The following is a 17,641-nucleotide window of genomic DNA, read 5'->3' as shown; positions in this document are numbered from 1 at the left end:
AAATGCAGCCTCAAACACTTACAAGTTGTGTAACAATAGACGCACAGTATTAACCTTGCATGGCATTCCACTTACTCTCCATTTGCCTCAGTTTTCTTAACAGCAAAAAGTGGATCATATTAGTCCCTATCTTGTTTGTCAAATGTTTAGCACAGTAGCTTAGGCATATTATAGGCAATTAATAAATGCTTCTTCCCCTCCCTTCATATGAGAGGCCACACCTATGTTTCATGGCATAATGGTTTCTGTGACATATTTTTAGAAGCATTATGATAGCATTATGAGAATATGATAGATTTTGTAACTTAGTTGACTTTCATTTGTAAACCTAATTCTTTGTGTGACATATGTTTCCCTGTTCACAGTTAAGATTGCTTTATTTACTGAATGCTTTTTCTACTATTATTCATCAGATAATACAAAAAGCATTAATCCAGAAAGCTCAACCCACATCATAGTCTACTCTTATTTCCCCTGACTCTGTAAACAGTAATCAGAGTGCCATAACTGAATCTGAAATGTCTGAGGAATTCTGTGTATTCTATGTGGGTCTTAATTGAGTTGCATGACTAGAGTGAAGTTCTCTGTGTTTTTATTTGTAGAATATGTTCTTTTTCTGTCAACTTGTGCAAATTTTCTTCATGAGTGCATTTTGAGTACAATTTTTCTGTATTTTTTATTATAAAATTGGTAAGACCTAGCTTTTTATGACATCGAAATCAAACTCAAAGTTCCAATAAAATCTTACTAGGGTTGATTGGAACATAGTTAAGAATAAGGGGAACAAATTATAGATAAATTTTATCTGTTTTTCAATTTGAAGAGTCTCCTCATTTCCCTTATGTTTGTCTAAATCTCATCTAGCCTTTAAGATTCAAATATAGATCCACTTCCTTCCCCCAAACTTTCCATATGTTTTGTCTTTCATGCCCCTTTCCTCTAAACACAATATGAATTTTATAGTCATGTCATATAACATTAGTCCTTTCTCTATTGTGAGACTAACTTTTTCAGGACTGTCATAGAGATTATACCTTTTCTTTGCCATTCTTGTAGCAGACAGAATGCCTAATATCCAGTTCATATAAATATTTGAGTGAGTGATTTAAAAAAAAAAACACATAGTTCTATATAATTATAAAATTCAATGTTTCTACTTTTCAAATATAATACTGTCAATTATAATTCATATTATATATATATATATATATATATATATATATTTTTTTTTTTTTTTTTTTTTTTTTTTGCTGAGGCAATTGGGATTCAGTGACTTGTCTAGGGTCACACAGATAAGAAGCTTTAGTGTCTGAGGTCAAATTTGAACTCATATCCTCCTGACATCAGACTCTGTACTCTATCATATATGCCATCTAACTGCTGCTCAGTCATACTTCTTTAGAGTACTTTGTTTTACATACACACTTATATAATAAGCATAGATGAAGTGTTGTATACTGGGTAGCATGCTGATCTTGAATTTAAAAAGACCTGAGTTCAAATCCCACTTTTGATACAAACTGGCTATGTAACTCTGTGCAAATCCTTAAATCTGAATATTATTATTATTGTTCAGGCATTTTTCAGTTCTGCCCCAATTTTTTTGTCTCCATTTTTTTCCCCTTAAGGATGCTGGAGTGATTTGCTATTTCCTTCTCCAACTCATTTTACAGATGAGGAAACTGAGGCAATTAGGATTAAGTGACTTGCCCAAGTTCATACAGCTACTGAGTGTCTATAGTAATATTTGAACTCAGGAAAATTCATTTACATGATTCAATGGATAGAATACTGAGCTTGGAATTAGGAAGACTCATGTTTATGAATTCAAATTTGGCCTTGGGCACTTATTAGCTATGTAATCCTAGGCAAATCACTTAACCTATTTGTCTCAGTTCCTCATATGTAAAATGACCTAGAGGAGGAAATGGCAAAATAGTCTAATATCTTTGTAAAGAAAATACTAATTGGGTCAGGAAGAGTAAGATACAATAATGACAATAAAAACAACAGCAGTCTTCCAGGCTGTGGTGGTAATTTAATCACTGTATCACTAAGCTGCCCTTAACTCTAGGTGCCTCCAGAGGGAAAAAATAAACAAAAACAAACAAACAAACAAAAATCCATAAAACTTTTTTTCTTAAAAAATTAAGCTTCTAGAAGTACTGCTCTGCAGTGATGTACCATGTTTTCATACTGAGATTATATTATACCCATGAGATCACAGCATAAAAATAAATAAATTTATCTATCTGTATGATATAATGTATATGATGTAAATATCAAAAGAAAGTTTGTTAGAAGGGAAATAGTGACAATTTGGAATAGACTTGGGTTCAAATCTTGAGCATATTGGTTAACTTTATAAGATCTCTTCTACTTCTTAGTCTCTTCTGTTTACTTGGAAAGCATAAAAAAAAAAAAATCACTGGATTTGCAAAATATGAACTCAGGTCTCAATTCTGCAACTTTCCCACTATTGGGCAAGTGCTTTAATCCCTATTTTGTAAATGTTAATAAATAAAACAAACATCTCAAAAGATTGTTTTCAGTGAGAAAAGAACTTTGTAAACTATAAAACATGATATAAATGTCACCTATTCTTTTCTTACTAAGTCACAAAACCCTCTTACCAAGTTGCTTAGTCATTTAAGAAACTTTATATATAATGAGTTAAAATAAATTTTGGCTACTATTAAATAGTTATAAATTCTAAATTAATTCAATTTAATAAATTCTACAAATAACATTTAATGCTTACTGTATATACAAGGCACTATACTAGAATCTTTCCAGAGTTTATGTACACAAAGAGAAGTCTTGGGTAAATAATATTAAAGCATGATTATAGTTTAATTACACATACAAAAAGGTGATACAGACATACCTCATGCCTACTTGGACAATAGAGAGAAGTGGAAACATATTCTCCTCCAAATATTCTGTTAGCTGTTCAAGAACATGGATCATTTCTCATGTGATTACATCATTCTTCATTGGGCCTAGGGCCTAGCCAGGGGCTTAGTTTTTAATAGAGATATTAAGTACTTAATGAATTAAATTAAACTGAAAATTGTTTCTATACCACTTTTCTCTAAATAAACTAGTAAGAATCCAAATTACTCAATCTTTATTCTAGAACAGTGAAAACTCTGTTAGAGTTAGAGTGGTTTCCTTTCTATCTTTGTATATCCAGATGTTCAATAAATATGTTGAATTGAATTAAATCATTTGTGTTCAATAAATGTGTTTGCTTAATCCATATGTGAGCTATTAACTATTTAAAATAAGAAACAAAAGGAAAATCAAATTTATGTGGAATGATTAAAGAGAATTATTTCTCTTTTGGGCACCTCTCAACATGAAACTAGGGGCAAGGTAATATTAAGTTAACTGGGATTTTTTTTCCTTGTAGACTTTTTCAGGAAACACCAATGCTGACAGTATTGTCCATCACAAATTCCTACACTCAGTGAAAGCCCGATTCATCCGATTTGTACCAATGGAATGGAATCCAAATGGAAAGATAGGCATGAGGGTGGAAGCCTATGGATGCTCTTATAGTAAGTATTGATAACATACTGTGACACACATACAAATGAAAGCTGACTAAGCAATCTGTCTCCAAGTTAGTCATGACTAATCCCTGAAATTCCCTATTATCAATGAGATTATCACCATCATTTTAGTCACTTAGCATTGGATTCTTATTCTTTCTTTTTTACATATAATCAGCTGTCAGGTTCTGTTGATTCTATCCCAATTCTTCTTTTTACTCTATCAAATCACTACCTAATTAAGGTTTTTTATCAACTCTAGTTCCTGTATTACAGTAACTTTTAAAATCTCCTTCCTATATCTAATATATGCTTAACATCAAAACACTATATAGTTATAGAAACTGCTTATTGAAATGATTTGATTCTGCAGTCTGTCTCTCTGTCTCTATCTCTCCGTTTGTCTCTATATCTTTTCCTCTGCTTCTCCTTGTTTCCTCTATAATGCTGGAAAAACTGAGCAAGACAGAGATTAGAGACCAATTTAATAGCACTGGTACTGAAAGTACAAATTGCTGAATATAAATGAGATTTAAGAAAACATGCCACATGAAAGAAAATACTGCCTTCCCCTTGATTTTTGTTTTAATAACAAAATAACACAAAATTATGTGTTAAAGAGTTTGAGTTTGCTTCTTAACAAAAAGGTAGAACATTTGTGAATATCTGAAAACTAAGTCAGTGATCACAGACACTATACTCTCATCAAAATCATGTCATAAAAGGTTAACCTCATTTATTTTTGTGACATAATTACTGGCCTCATATATCATGAGGATGATAACTATAATTTGTCTAAATTTCAAGATATCATTTGAAAAAGTCCCTCTATCCATAAAGATAAGAGACAGGAAGTAGAGTTAGACAACAATTTAGGTAGGTGGATTCAAAATTAGTTGAATGATATGATAATGAATTAGAATTAATTTAGAAAAGAAAAAAAATCTTAAATAGAATCCCTCTAGGATATCAGAGTCTTTTGCTATTTAACATCTTGATCAGTGACCTCATCCAACTATAATATTTCTGAATTGCTTTGCCTCTAGTACAACTCCATGTTGAGTTGTTCTGGTCTTTACATGATTCCTAAGTTCATATTACTACGTTCAATTTCTACTTTTTTAATATAGCACATCATCTACTAAGCTATTAAAATCATTATTTTTGTTTGTTTCTACTGACATTGATGGTAAGAACAGATTGTTAGAATGCTTGAATATCTGCTCCATTTTATTAGTCTATTTATCTTCTTTCCATTTTCATCATAAATTTTCTTACAATGGCTGGATTAGTTTAATCTTATAGCAAACATTCTGCAGTATCGTTTTCCCTTTTACTAATTGTTTTCTATTGTGGGTTAATATTGCATATATTGTTTCTCACTTTTTTCACTATCATCTTCTAATGTTTTCTAATCCAAAGAAGTTTTATACTTGGCATCATCTTATTCCATTGGTAAGGATCTCAACTATTTATTGTAAAACAGAGTGTCTTGATCCTTTTGGGCTATGACCTTTGTTTTTCATGGTTAAAATTCAGTAGGAAAATGATGTATGTTCTGTGTGCTTTTCATATTGATTTTTCATAAATAATAATGACCATATCTAACATTTATATATCACTTTGTACCAGGTACTATACTAAGTACTTGTGATCTCATTTGATTTTCACACCTGGGAAAGAGATGTAATTAAGACAGATGAGAAAACTGATGCAAAATAGGTTAAGTGACTTGCCCAGGATGACATAGCTAAGCATATGAGGCTGGATTTCAACTCAGGACTTTCTGACTTAGGACCAGCACTATATCTACAATCCTTTTGCCCCTAAATTTTATTATTAATTTTGACCTCTAATAATTCAGTGGTCTGAATAGTGATTTTATTCTGAAATTACTCTTTTGTCAGAAATCATTTATTTCATGACCTTTAAATTATTATATATATATAACTTTATTTTGGTATTGTGCAATCCTCACCTTAACTAGCATTCACTGTCTTTCTTCTTGAAGAAATTCTTCACATAATATAGGTGTTTGTATTCAGAAAGTCTTTGGCTTTTAGATTATTAAATTGGAATCATATTTTCTTTTTTAATAGTATTTAATTTTTTCCAATAAATGTGAAGTTTTTAATATCAACTTTTATAAGATTTTGATTTCCATTTTTTTCTTTCTCACTTCCTCTCTTCCTTCTCCATTCCCTAAGATGGCAAGCAATCATATATATACATATATATATGTATGTATATATATATATATATATATATACACACATATACAATCATAGTAAACATATTTCTGCTTTAGAAGTGTTGTAAAAGGAAAAACTATGGAAAACAAGTGAAAATTGTATGTTTTAATCTGCATTGAAACTCCATAATTATTTCTCTAGATTTGGCCACAGCATCATAGGTATTTTGTAATTGTTTTAGATCATTGTACTGCTAAGAAGAGTTAAATCTGTCAAAGTTAATCATCACACAATATTACTGTTACTGTGTGCAGTGTTCTGCTCTTTTTCACTCATCATGTTCATTTAAATTATTCCAGTTTTCTCTGAAATCCATCTGCTCATCATGTCTATAACACAATTGTATTCCATACATTCATTTTCCAATTCTTTGTCACCACAAAAAGAGATGCTATATTTTTGTACGCATGGTCTTTTCCCCTTTTTAATGATCTCTTTGGGATATAGAGTTAGTTATGGTATTAGCAGCTCAAAGGATATGCATAGTTTTATACTTCTTTGGGCACAGTTCCAACTTGATCTCTAGAATGAGCGAATAAGTTCACAACTCAACCAACAGTTCATTAGTGTTCCACTTTTCCCATATTTTCTTCAATAGTTATCATTTTCTTTTTCTGACATCTTAATTAATCATTCTTTGAAGTGATATTTCATTTCCCTAATCAATTGTGACTTAAGAACATTTTTCATATGACTGTAGATGGCTTGTTCATATCCTTTGACTGTTTACCTGTTGGGAAATGACTTGTATTATCATAAATTTGACTCCGTTCTCTCTATATTTTTAAAATGAGCCTTTATCAGAAACACTGGTAATAAAAATTCTTTCCCAGATTTCTGTTCTCCTAATCTTGGTTTCAGGCTTTATATTTTCAAATGTACTTCTTATCATCATCATCTCCTCCCCTATCCCAGCCTTCATATTTGAGTCACAGAAATCTAGAAAAGTTAGGTGACTTGCCTAAGGTAATACAAAGAAACAAATGTCAGCTCTGAAATCTGAAGTTAGGTATAATGATTCTAATTCCAGTTCCTTTAAATTTTTTTTATTTATTTATTTTTGCTTAAATAGGGCCTTAAATCCCAGTCTTCATTTTGCTCCCTATGTGGCCTTGAAGAAATCACTACAATTGTCTGTACCTCAGTTTCTTAATCTGTAAAATGAAGAGGTTGTACCAGATGATCTCTAAGGTCTTTTTTTATTTCTAAGTCTTCTGATCCCAGGAATCCCATGTAGAATTCCTTCATTTGAATTTCCTTATACTTGAAGAGCTAATTAATTTTAAAAAGCATTATAAATTCTGATATGCTATAATGATCTGTCATGCTTCCCAATCTCATTAAGAATTATAGGCTTCATTTTGTACCTCAGGTTACCTCTTCCCACACAGACCTGGTACTCCTATATGGTTAATTATTAACAAGTCCTGTCACTTGAAATTCATCAGCAGTGTTGTTAAAATCTCGTTCTGGTCTTCCACATAAATCTCCTGTCATTCTATGTTTCTAGTGTCCCTCTTTGTTGTTCTCCTCATCGAGGGTCATTTGTCAAACATTGTTGAGGCCACAGTATCATAAATTCCATCCCTGGTGTGCTGAGGGCCATCTGGTCCTGTCAAAGAAAACCAAAGAAAGTAGTTTATAGATATGCAAAAACTTGGAGACCTGAGTAACCATGTTGGGCATTATAAAAAGATGTGAAGACCTCTGCAAAGGATTTGACCTTAGAAAATCATATTGTAGGGCAAGGGTCCTCAAACATTTTAAATAAGGGGCAAGTTCACTGTCCCTCATACTGTTGGAGGGCTGGACTATAGTAAAAACAAATACTTTGTTTTGTGAGCGTTTAAATAAAGAAACTTCAAAACCCTGGGTGAGGGGGGTAAACATTCTCAGCTGCTGCATCTGGCCCGCAGCCGTAATTTGAGGACCCCTGCTGTAGGGTCTAAAAGAAATTGGGAGATGATATAGTTTAAATATTATTCTATATTGAGTAATTTTAAAAATAACAAATATTGATTTTATAACTGGCAAAATGAATATTGAAGCCAAACATCTTGTGTAGCAATGACAGTCTACAAAAATGTCATACTATCATAGAGCTAGAAGGGGGAGGATCTCAAAAGTTATCTAGCTCAAAGCCTTCCAAATATAGAGATTTCAGTGGGTTTACCCACTTGACACCAGAAGTAAATGGCTGAAGAAGGATACAAAGAATGTTGCGTGTTTTCAAGTTCAGTGTTCTTTCCACTACCTTTCCTTTGTCTTTATGCCTGCATTTTGTTTTTATTTCATTAGTTTTCAAAACTTCATTAAAGTTACTTATTGTTTTTCCTCATGCATCATCTAGAATAAAGTTACACAGTAAAATTTGCAACAAAGAATGGATGATTTACTACAAATTAATGGTTTTATACATAGGTATATTATTTAGTAGTCTTTATATGAAAATTGAATACTAATTCAGCAACTACCAGTTCTAATTTATTAATCAAAACATATGTAATGATGTCAACCAGTCAATGAGGTAAAAATATAAAAATTGAATGATCTGTGATTAGAGAGAGAAATATAACTATTGTTTAATGAAATGGAACACATGACAGTAATAGTGAAAACAGGATGGATCTGAGGTGGAGATAAGGAGTGGGTCATAAAGTATAATCCAACTAAGGAAATAGGAAAATACAGAATGAGCAAACATCAATAAAAGTATTTCCTTAGTTTAATATTAGGATTTGGACAGAAATCTAAAATGTTGAGTCAGATGTGGAATTCTCTTGAGGAATGAGGGAGAATAAACTAGATGCCGGTACACAGTAAGCAACACGATTTGTTTTGGATGGAAGATTTGAACTGAGTGGACTTAGAAAGAGGTTGCAGAATGATAGAAGTAAAGGAAGATTCTGCACATGATATTCAGGATCAGTGAATATTCAGACTTCCCTCCAAAGCCATTATCTCAAGGGATGTGATTGAAGGTCTCAGTGATGTCAAGTAAGAATGTGGTAGAAACAATTCTATATCAATGCCCTCTTAAAGGTAAAAATGGATGGCTGAGCTAAATCAGCAAGCTAATGTCTGAAAAGGGGAACAATAATTGACAGCTTCAGCTATTATGTTTGAGTTTGTAGATCTATTTTTAAGAAAAGTTTTTTACTTTCATGATTATTACATGTGTAATTGAAAGTGCTGACTACCTGCTTCCCTTCTATGCAATGTAAAATTTCAAATTTATTTGTACAAATTTTAAAAATCTATTAATCAAGGAAGGGGAAAGTTGTGACTTATCAACATTTAAAACCATAAAAAACAACAAGAAAGTATCTTATTGTTGTGCCATCGTTTCTTTTTATTGTCCTGATTCAGTTTCCCTAATTGTCCTGACTCAGTTTCCCTAAATTGTTCTGCCTCAGTTCCTGCCTCTGTTCAATCCTATAACACCATCCTTCCCTCTTAATCATCAGAAAGTTTGATAGGATAAAGATCTTATATCTTAGACATCATTAGAATATCAGGTGCCTTTCTCCATCCCAATTAAGAATATCAGGTGCCTCTCCCCATTATGTCATCCCCATCCCAGGTGCCTCCCCCCATTACGTCATCGTTCTAGTTACCCTATAAAAGAATCTTTGTATCTGACATTGGTTGCTGGATTCTTGGAGACAGTAGTCTCATTCGGCCCTGGGACCAAACCAAGGATCCATTTGGTCCCAGTAAATCCCTCTCTTTCAAATAAAATATTAAAAACCCTTTAATCTCTGTCTTGCCTCAGTTTCTCAGGCATTGCATTATAAGGAACTCGAATTAGAACTTATTTTCCCTTCTTTTCCCCTTATGTTATTCTCTCTCTCTTCTCACTCCCACGTCCAGTCTCTTTTTTTCTAATGTCAGAAATAGAAGTTACATTTTTTTAAGAAAAATTACTATTCTTAGGAGATTTCTAGAATATATTTAAAAATATCTGTGGTTTGGATAGTTCATATATAGTCACAGTGAGTTTACAATCAGGTAAGGGTGTGTGGCTGAACTTGTTGGAGACTATCCCCAACTAAGCTGCACTTGGAAATCTTTGAGGTTTGCAGATTGTTAATTAAAAACCCGGATTCTTCTCTGAAAATTTATGGTGTGAATAATAATTGTTTTTCTTTTACAATAAGATAGTTTCAAAATGTAATCTTGATGTAATAGGGCTCTGTGTCCCCCTGATCTTTGGGGAAGTGGACCTGGTTTGGAAAAAGCCTGAATATCAACAACCCTTCCCAGCCTCTGGGAACATCCCCACCCTTCTACATGGTTCCTAAAGGAAACTCCCACCTCCAATTGATCTGGAAATCACTTTGGCATGGGAAACAATCATCACCCTTATCAATTTGGAAATTTGCCCCTCAATCACTCCCTAGCCCCAAACCATAGAAGGCTAAATAAAATCAAAACTCTGTACCCCAATCTTTGCTATCTTCCTAATTAGGAAGGGGTCCACTGAGAGAAAGAGCTTCTCTGAAAATAAAACCATTTTTGCCAAACCTTGCTTGGAGAATGGGACGGTAAATTCTCTCACTAAACCTGCAACAAGGATTTGGTGACCCCCATCGCTGTTAGGGTATCTCACCCCTCAACAATCTTATTGAAATATCATGTTTCCTGTGAATGGGCAGTGTGTCCAACTGGGACTAATTGTCTCAGGGCAAATCAATCCCTTCTCTTGTCAGTTTTAAGTATTGGATGACTTGGATGTGAGAAAAATGATTTGGTGTCATCTGGTGCCCAAACATGAGATTTTCTCGGTTCACTTGGGGATTTCAGCTTTGCATCTTTTATTCAGTAAGGCCCCTTTTTAGCTGGCTTGTTGACAAGCTACCAACATCCATCAAACTTTCCTGGCTGTGCCTGCATAACTCTGTCTTGCTCAAAAAACAAGCAGTGACAGCCAGGTCAGCAATTATAGGGCCCAATGGGAAAAAGACCATTTCTAGCAATTTTTAGTCCTTCTCAAATGGAAGGAAAACCATTTCTTTGCTACTGTTATTTCAGTAGGAGAAACTGTTGGACCACATTTTATGGAACTAGTCTGTAGGCATCTAGACAAGAAATCAGTCTCATTGTCTCATCTATTTTCTAGGACAAATAACCTATAAATGTCATATATTTACAAAATGACCTACTAATAAAATTCCCACAATCAATTTGGAGGAAAGAAAGGAAAGAAAGCAAAGCAAGGAGAGGAGAAATATGTGGGAAGGTAGGAAAGAGGAGAGGAAAGAGAGGAGAGAGACAGAGAGATGAGAGATTGGAATTGTCCTATTTAATACATGATCATCAGCAAGTCATTTCATTTCTTTAGAGTTAGAGACTATCCACTGATATGGATGTACATTTAATCAGGAAAACTATGTTTCAAAAAGAAACTTAAATACTGACTATATTATCTGAAGCAAGTCACTTCAGTCTTAAACCTTGATTTTGTCTTCTGTAAATGAGGATAATAATGACACAACACAATTGTTGTGAGGATCAGTTGAGAAAGATGAAAGTACTTTGTAAACTTTAGTATACTAATGAATTGTCATTAGTATACTCTTTTTCTTTTGTAAAATGATTTAAATCCTAAGAATGCTTCTTGCTTTAAATCTATGCTCTTATGGTCTTATAAGTTGTCCATTTTTCTAGGAAGCAAATAATAATTAGCTGTGCTCTGGATCATTACTATGATATATGGAATGAATAGTCTGTATAAATTGGTATAGGTGACTTGCAAAGTAGGATCAAGATTAAGGCAGATAAGTCAGGTAGACAAGAGGATGAATTTAGGGAATTTTAGCATCAGGATTTTTGAGTACTTATTTATGTAATGCCAAAGAAACTGAGCAAGACAGATATTAGAGATATACTGGGACCAATGGATCCATGTTTAGTCCCAGAGCTCTCTTCCAGCCCTCAAATATCAGAGGGCAAGCTTTTTTATAAGATAACAAGAACAATGACATAATGGGGGAGGTACCTGGGTGGGGATAACCTAATGGGGGGGACAGACCCCTAGGATGACACAATGGAGGGAGGTTACTGATATTCTAATGACATCTAAAATGGATAAATCTTTATCCTGTCAAACATTAAGAAGGAATGTCTATAACCTAAAGATATAAAACCTTTATCTCATCAACCATTTAAGACAGAATGATTATAGCCTGGGATTTTGGGGCAGAGCAACTGAGATAGACCTTTATCTCATCAAACATTAAGAGGGAAAGGTTATAACCTGAGGCAGAATAACTAAATAGGATAATTGGGAAACTAGGTCAGGACATCAAAAGGGAACTTTGGCACAACATTTAATTATATTCAGGAAGGATTGGGGATCCAAGAGGTCGATGAATATAAGAAAATGGCATTTACAAATAGCTGACACAAAAATTGACCATTGATGAATATTGTTGGCCTCTGTTTATGCACTACCCCTTTTAAATATTGCATACTTAGTTTATATATCATATGGTTCACAGAATATAAGGAAAGAAACCTGCAAATAAAATTTGTCTCTAATTAGAAGGGACACGGGTCCTGAAATTATTGGGAAATCCTTATATATTTTAATGAAATGATTATATTGTCTATACACATCCCATTATGCTTTCATGATATGTGCTTCTAAATATTTTTTTCTATAAACCTTTTCTTTCCACATAGAGGTACTTATTATTTTTATTATTTTTTATGCTAAGAAAAATTCAACAGAATAGGAATATCATCTTTTGATTACATTGCTGAAGACTATTTAATGGTTTATTTTAGCTCATCCCTGAGACAGTGATGGAAAAATCCAAAATCCTTAATTGGAAAATCCACTGGCATTGTAATTCTTCTTAAAAAAGACAATGTTCGATTAAAACAGTGGAAATCAAAGATTTAGAATTCTTAGGAAATGAAGATTTTATAGATGGAATGAATTGCAGACAACATTGACCAAGAGAGAATGTTAGCAGCCCAAATTAATATAATTAGTGGAGTTATAGCACTAAAACCCATATTTTAAGACTCTCAGTTATCATAATCTAATAAATTTTCTATTAAGATAAAACAGCTGAGCAACAAAATGGCACAGTGGATAGAGAACCAACCCTGGAGTTAAGAGTACCTGAGTTAAGACTGGCCTCTCTGTGTGACTCTACCAGTGGTTCTCAAACTTTTGTTTTCAGTATCTTTATCCTATTAAAAATTATTGAGGATCTCTCCAAAGCATTTTTGTTTATCTGGATTATATTTATAGACATTTACCATATTGGAAATAAAAACTATTTTTGAATTTGTAGACCCTCTAAAAGGGTTTCAGAGATCCCCAGGATTCTCTAGACCATAGTTTGAGAACCACTGCACCTAAGCAAATCACTTAACCTTGATTGCTTTCCCCCTCCAATCTAAAAACAAACAACAACAAAGACAAAGCAATTAAGTATCCAATTAGAAGTAAAATAGGAAAGAAAAGTGAATTATGTATGTGGGCTTCTATGGCATGGTGGATAGATAGCATCATTTTCAGGAGTATTTGGATTCAAGTCCTCTCCCTCACATCTTGTCTAATTGACCTTAAGCAAAATATCCTAATGCCCTGCAAGAGAACTTGACAATCTACTTTACCCACCACACTTTAGTAGTGCCTTCCCTCTGAGGTTAACTTCTATTTCTACTATATATGCTTACATGACATAGTTTGGATGTTGCTTCCCACATAATTAATATAAACTTCTTGAGAGCAGGGAGTCTACTTTTGCTTTTATTTGTAACTCTAGCATTTAAAACAATGTCAGACACATGATAGTCATTTAAATTAATGTTTATAGATGATGCTAATACTGATGATGATACTCTAGGCAATATTTTAGGTCTCTGCTTTGGAAAACCATTTGTAATCTGTGCTGATAGAGGAAATTTCAGTTCTAATTTAATTGCATTAATTTATTACTAAATAGTACTACCTCAGACAAGACACTTATGACTCTCTGTTTCTCTGTCTCTTTCTTTCTCTTCTTTTCTCAATATAGATATATAGATCTCATCACACATGTATATATGTGTTTGTATATTCATGTATAGACATATTTTACATACACATACACACATAAGTATGAATCCTAGTGACAACTTTCTTATCATTTGACCACTCTTTTTTCCTCTGTCCTTTGCTTTCATATGCACATTTTTGCTGAGATGCTCCCTCCTTAAGTATCACCATAATCACTACAAAACTTGAAAAAGAAGTCTTGATTTTTATTTCTATAACTGGTTTCTTTGAAATAAATTTCCTTCATGATCTAAATTCGAAATTCAGTGTCAAGTAAAACAAAGCAATTACCCTCATAGCAAATAATAAAAAAAAAGAAGTCTCTCCCCCCCAGAGCAGGGGCATTTAAAAATATTGCCCATTATTATTTTTTTTAATAGCCTTTTATTTACAGGATATATACATGGGTAACTTTACAGCATTAACAATTGCCAAACCTCTTGTTCCAATTTTTCACCTCTTACCCCCCCCTACCCCCTCCCCTAGATGGCAGGATGACCAGTAGATGTTAAATATATTAAAATATAAATTAGATACACAATAAGTATAGCTGACCAAAACGTTATTTTGCTGTAGAAAAAGAATCAGACTCTGAAATATTGTACAATTAGCTTGTGAAGGAAATCAAAAATGTAGGTGTGCATAAATATAGGGATTGGGAATTCAATGTAATGGTTTTTAGTCATCTCCCAGAGTTCTTTTTCTGGGCATAGCTAGTTCAGTTCATTACTGCTCCATTAGAAATGATTTGGTTGATCTCGTTGCTGAGGATGGCCTGATCCATCAGAACTGGTCATCATATAGTATTGTTGTTGAAGTATATAATGATCTCCTGGTCCTGCTCATTTCACTCAGCATCAGTTAATGTAAGTCTCTCCAGGCCTTTCTGAAATTATCTTGTTGGTCATTTCTTACAGAACAGTAATATTCCATAATTTTCATATACCACAATTTATTCAACCATTCTCCAACTGATGGACATCCATTCAGTTTCCAGTTTTAGCCCTACAAAAGGGCTGCCACAAACATTCGTGCACATACAGGTCCCTTTCCTTCTTTATAATCTCTTTGGGATATAATCCAGTAGTAACACTGCTGGATCAAAGGGTATGCACAGTTTGATAACTTTTTGAGCATAGTTCCAAACTACTCTCCAAAATGGTTGGATTCATTCACAACTCCACCAACAATGCATCAATGTCCCAGTTTTCCCGCATCCCCTCCAACAATCATCATTATTTTTTTCTGTCATCTTAGCCAATCTGACAGGTGTGTAGTGGTATCTTAGAGTTGTCTTAATTTGCATTTCTCTGATTAATAATGACTTGGAGCATCTTTTCATATGACTAGAAATAGTTTCAATTTCTTCATCTGAGAATTGTCTGTTCATATCCTTTGACCATTTCTCAATTGGAGAATGGCTTGATTTTTTATAAATTAGAGTTAATTCTCTATATATTTTGGAAATGAGGCCTTTATCAGAACCTTTGACTGTAAAAATATTTTCCCAGTTTATTGCTTCCCTTCTAATCTTGTCTGCATTAGTTTTGTTTGTACAAAAACTTTTCAGTTTGGTATAATCAAAATTTTCTATTTTGTGATCAGTAATGATCTCTAGTTCTCCTTTGGTCATAAAGACCTTCCCCTTCCACAGGTCTGAGAGGTAAACTATCATATGTTCCTCTAATTTATTAATAATTTCATTCTTTATGCCTAGGTCATGAACCCATTTTGACCTTATCTTGGTGTACGGTGTTAAGTGTGGATCAATGCCTAGTTTCTGCCATATTAGTTCCAATTTTCCCAGCAATTTTTATCAAACAGTAAGTTCTTATCCCAAAAGCTGGGATCTTTGGGTTTGTCAAAGACTAGGTTGCTATATTTGTTGACTGTTTTATCCCTTGAACCTAATCTATTCCACTGATCAACTAATCTATTCCTTAGCCAATACCAAATAGTTTTGGTAACTGCTGCTCTATAATATAATTTTAGATCTGGTACAGCTAAGCCACCATCATTTGATTTTTTTCATTAATTCCTTGAAATTCTTGACCTTTTGTTTTCCATATGAACTTTGTTGTTGTTTTTCTAGGTCATTAAAATAGTTTTTGGGAGTCTGATTGGTATAGCGCTAAATAAATAGATTAGTTTAGGTAATATTGTCATTTTTATTATATTTGCTCGCCCTATCCAAGAGCATTTAATATTTTTCCAATTGGTTAGATCAGACTTAATTTGTGTGAAAAGTGGTCTGTAATTTTGCTCATAAAGTTTCTGATTTTCCCTTGGCAGATAGATTCCTAAATATTTTATATTATCAGTAGTTACTTTAAATGGAATTTCTCTTTGTAACTCTGACTGTTGGATTTTGTTAGTGATATATAAGAATGCTGATGACTTATGTGGGTTTATTTTATAACCAGCAACTTTGCCAAAGTTGTGGATTATTTCTAATAACTTTTTAGCAGAATCTCTGGGGTTCTCTAAGTATACCATCATGTCATCGTATTGCCCATTATTTTTATCAGATGGTATATATTTGATATTTTTTCAATAGACACTGTCTTTAAATATCTCCCTTATTATCAAGTCTGTTTCCAGTTAAAATGGAAACTACATTTTTTTGTCTCAGTTTGCATTTTTCTCCTTTTCTCTTTCTCTGTTTCTGTCTTTCTACTCTTCCTCCAGCCCATTCCCTTTCAGATTCTTTCTTATTCTTTACTTCTTTCAACCCTCTTTTCCTTTGTTTCTTCATCTGTGAAATGGCTCATGAATTCCTTATGTGGCTTAATTAATGTTATAAAGGCCCCATGATGCTTGACTGAACTTTCCTCATCAGCAAAGTGTTACTATCATTGGATCATGGTAGTATTTAAAGGAATAAATTAATTTCTTCTGCAGGCTAATTTAGTACTCACCAAAGGTAATGTGTTAAATCTCTACATTAATGAACACATGGATAATATAGAATTTAATTTCAAAGTGGGGTATAAGGCTTTACAAAGCAATCCAATATCTTCTTGAAAATGTTTGGTGCTTTTTTTTTTAATGCTCTCTAAACTTTAGATGACCAACTCAGCTTATTTCCACTCTACAATGGAATTTCAAACCTCCATTAAAGTCATATTACTAAAGTTTTATGATGACATGGAGGTGGACCTGATTTTCAAAACCTTTGACAGTTGGTGATAGTTCTAGCAGACCTTACTTACTAAGCTGGGAGGTCTTTGAGCATGTGCATGAAAATTTTCATGTGCCTTCCCAACAGAGATTGCCTTCTATCTATTGTATAAACATCATATATGTGCATTTTAATTCTCCTGCTCTTTGAAGGCATAGACTTTTTTTTTTCTCTTTGATTTGTATCCCTAGTATTAGTCTAATACTAAGAACATAGTCAACTACTTAACAAATGCTATTGACTGACTGATTATTTTCTGCAGACATGCTGAGTTATACACTAAATTTTATCCTTAAAAGGTTGGCTAGCAAATGATAATTTTTTTAAAGCCAATATAGGTCATGGAACCATTATGGCGGGGATTTTTAATCTATATTACATTTGTCATCAATCCTCTTTGCCAGTCCAGTAAAACCTATCTCAGAATTATGTTCTTAATTCTAATATAAAATATATAGGATTGCAGAGAGAGAACCATTTGAAATAAAGCAATAAAATATTTTAGAAAAACAAGTTAAGAGGTCTTATGTTGTCAGGCAGGAACTGGGATCTTCAATCTGTTGAATGATGCAACTTTTTGAATTGTGGAATT

At 33.2% G+C, this 17,641-nt stretch overlaps 1 protein-coding gene across 1 annotated transcript in view; it reads left to right on the top strand.

The window, feature by feature from the left end:
* Positions 1–17,641, top strand: part of CNTNAP5 (contactin associated protein family member 5) — an 876,250-nt gene that overhangs the window by 371,031 nt on the left and 487,578 nt on the right. Inside the window, exon 4 of the mRNA XM_031959885.1 lies at positions 3,416–3,563. Within this exon, the coding sequence (XP_031815745.1) occupies positions 3,416–3,563 (148 nt within the window). The remainder of the gene's footprint in view (positions 1–3,415; positions 3,564–17,641) is intronic.

The sequence above is a fragment of the Sarcophilus harrisii genome, chromosome 3 (assembly GCF_902635505.1).
Source record: "Sarcophilus harrisii chromosome 3, mSarHar1.11, whole genome shotgun sequence".
In the NCBI taxonomy this organism is placed as follows: Eukaryota; Metazoa; Chordata; class Mammalia; order Dasyuromorphia; family Dasyuridae; genus Sarcophilus; species Sarcophilus harrisii.
This window is presented reverse-complemented; position numbering and strand designations above follow the sequence as displayed.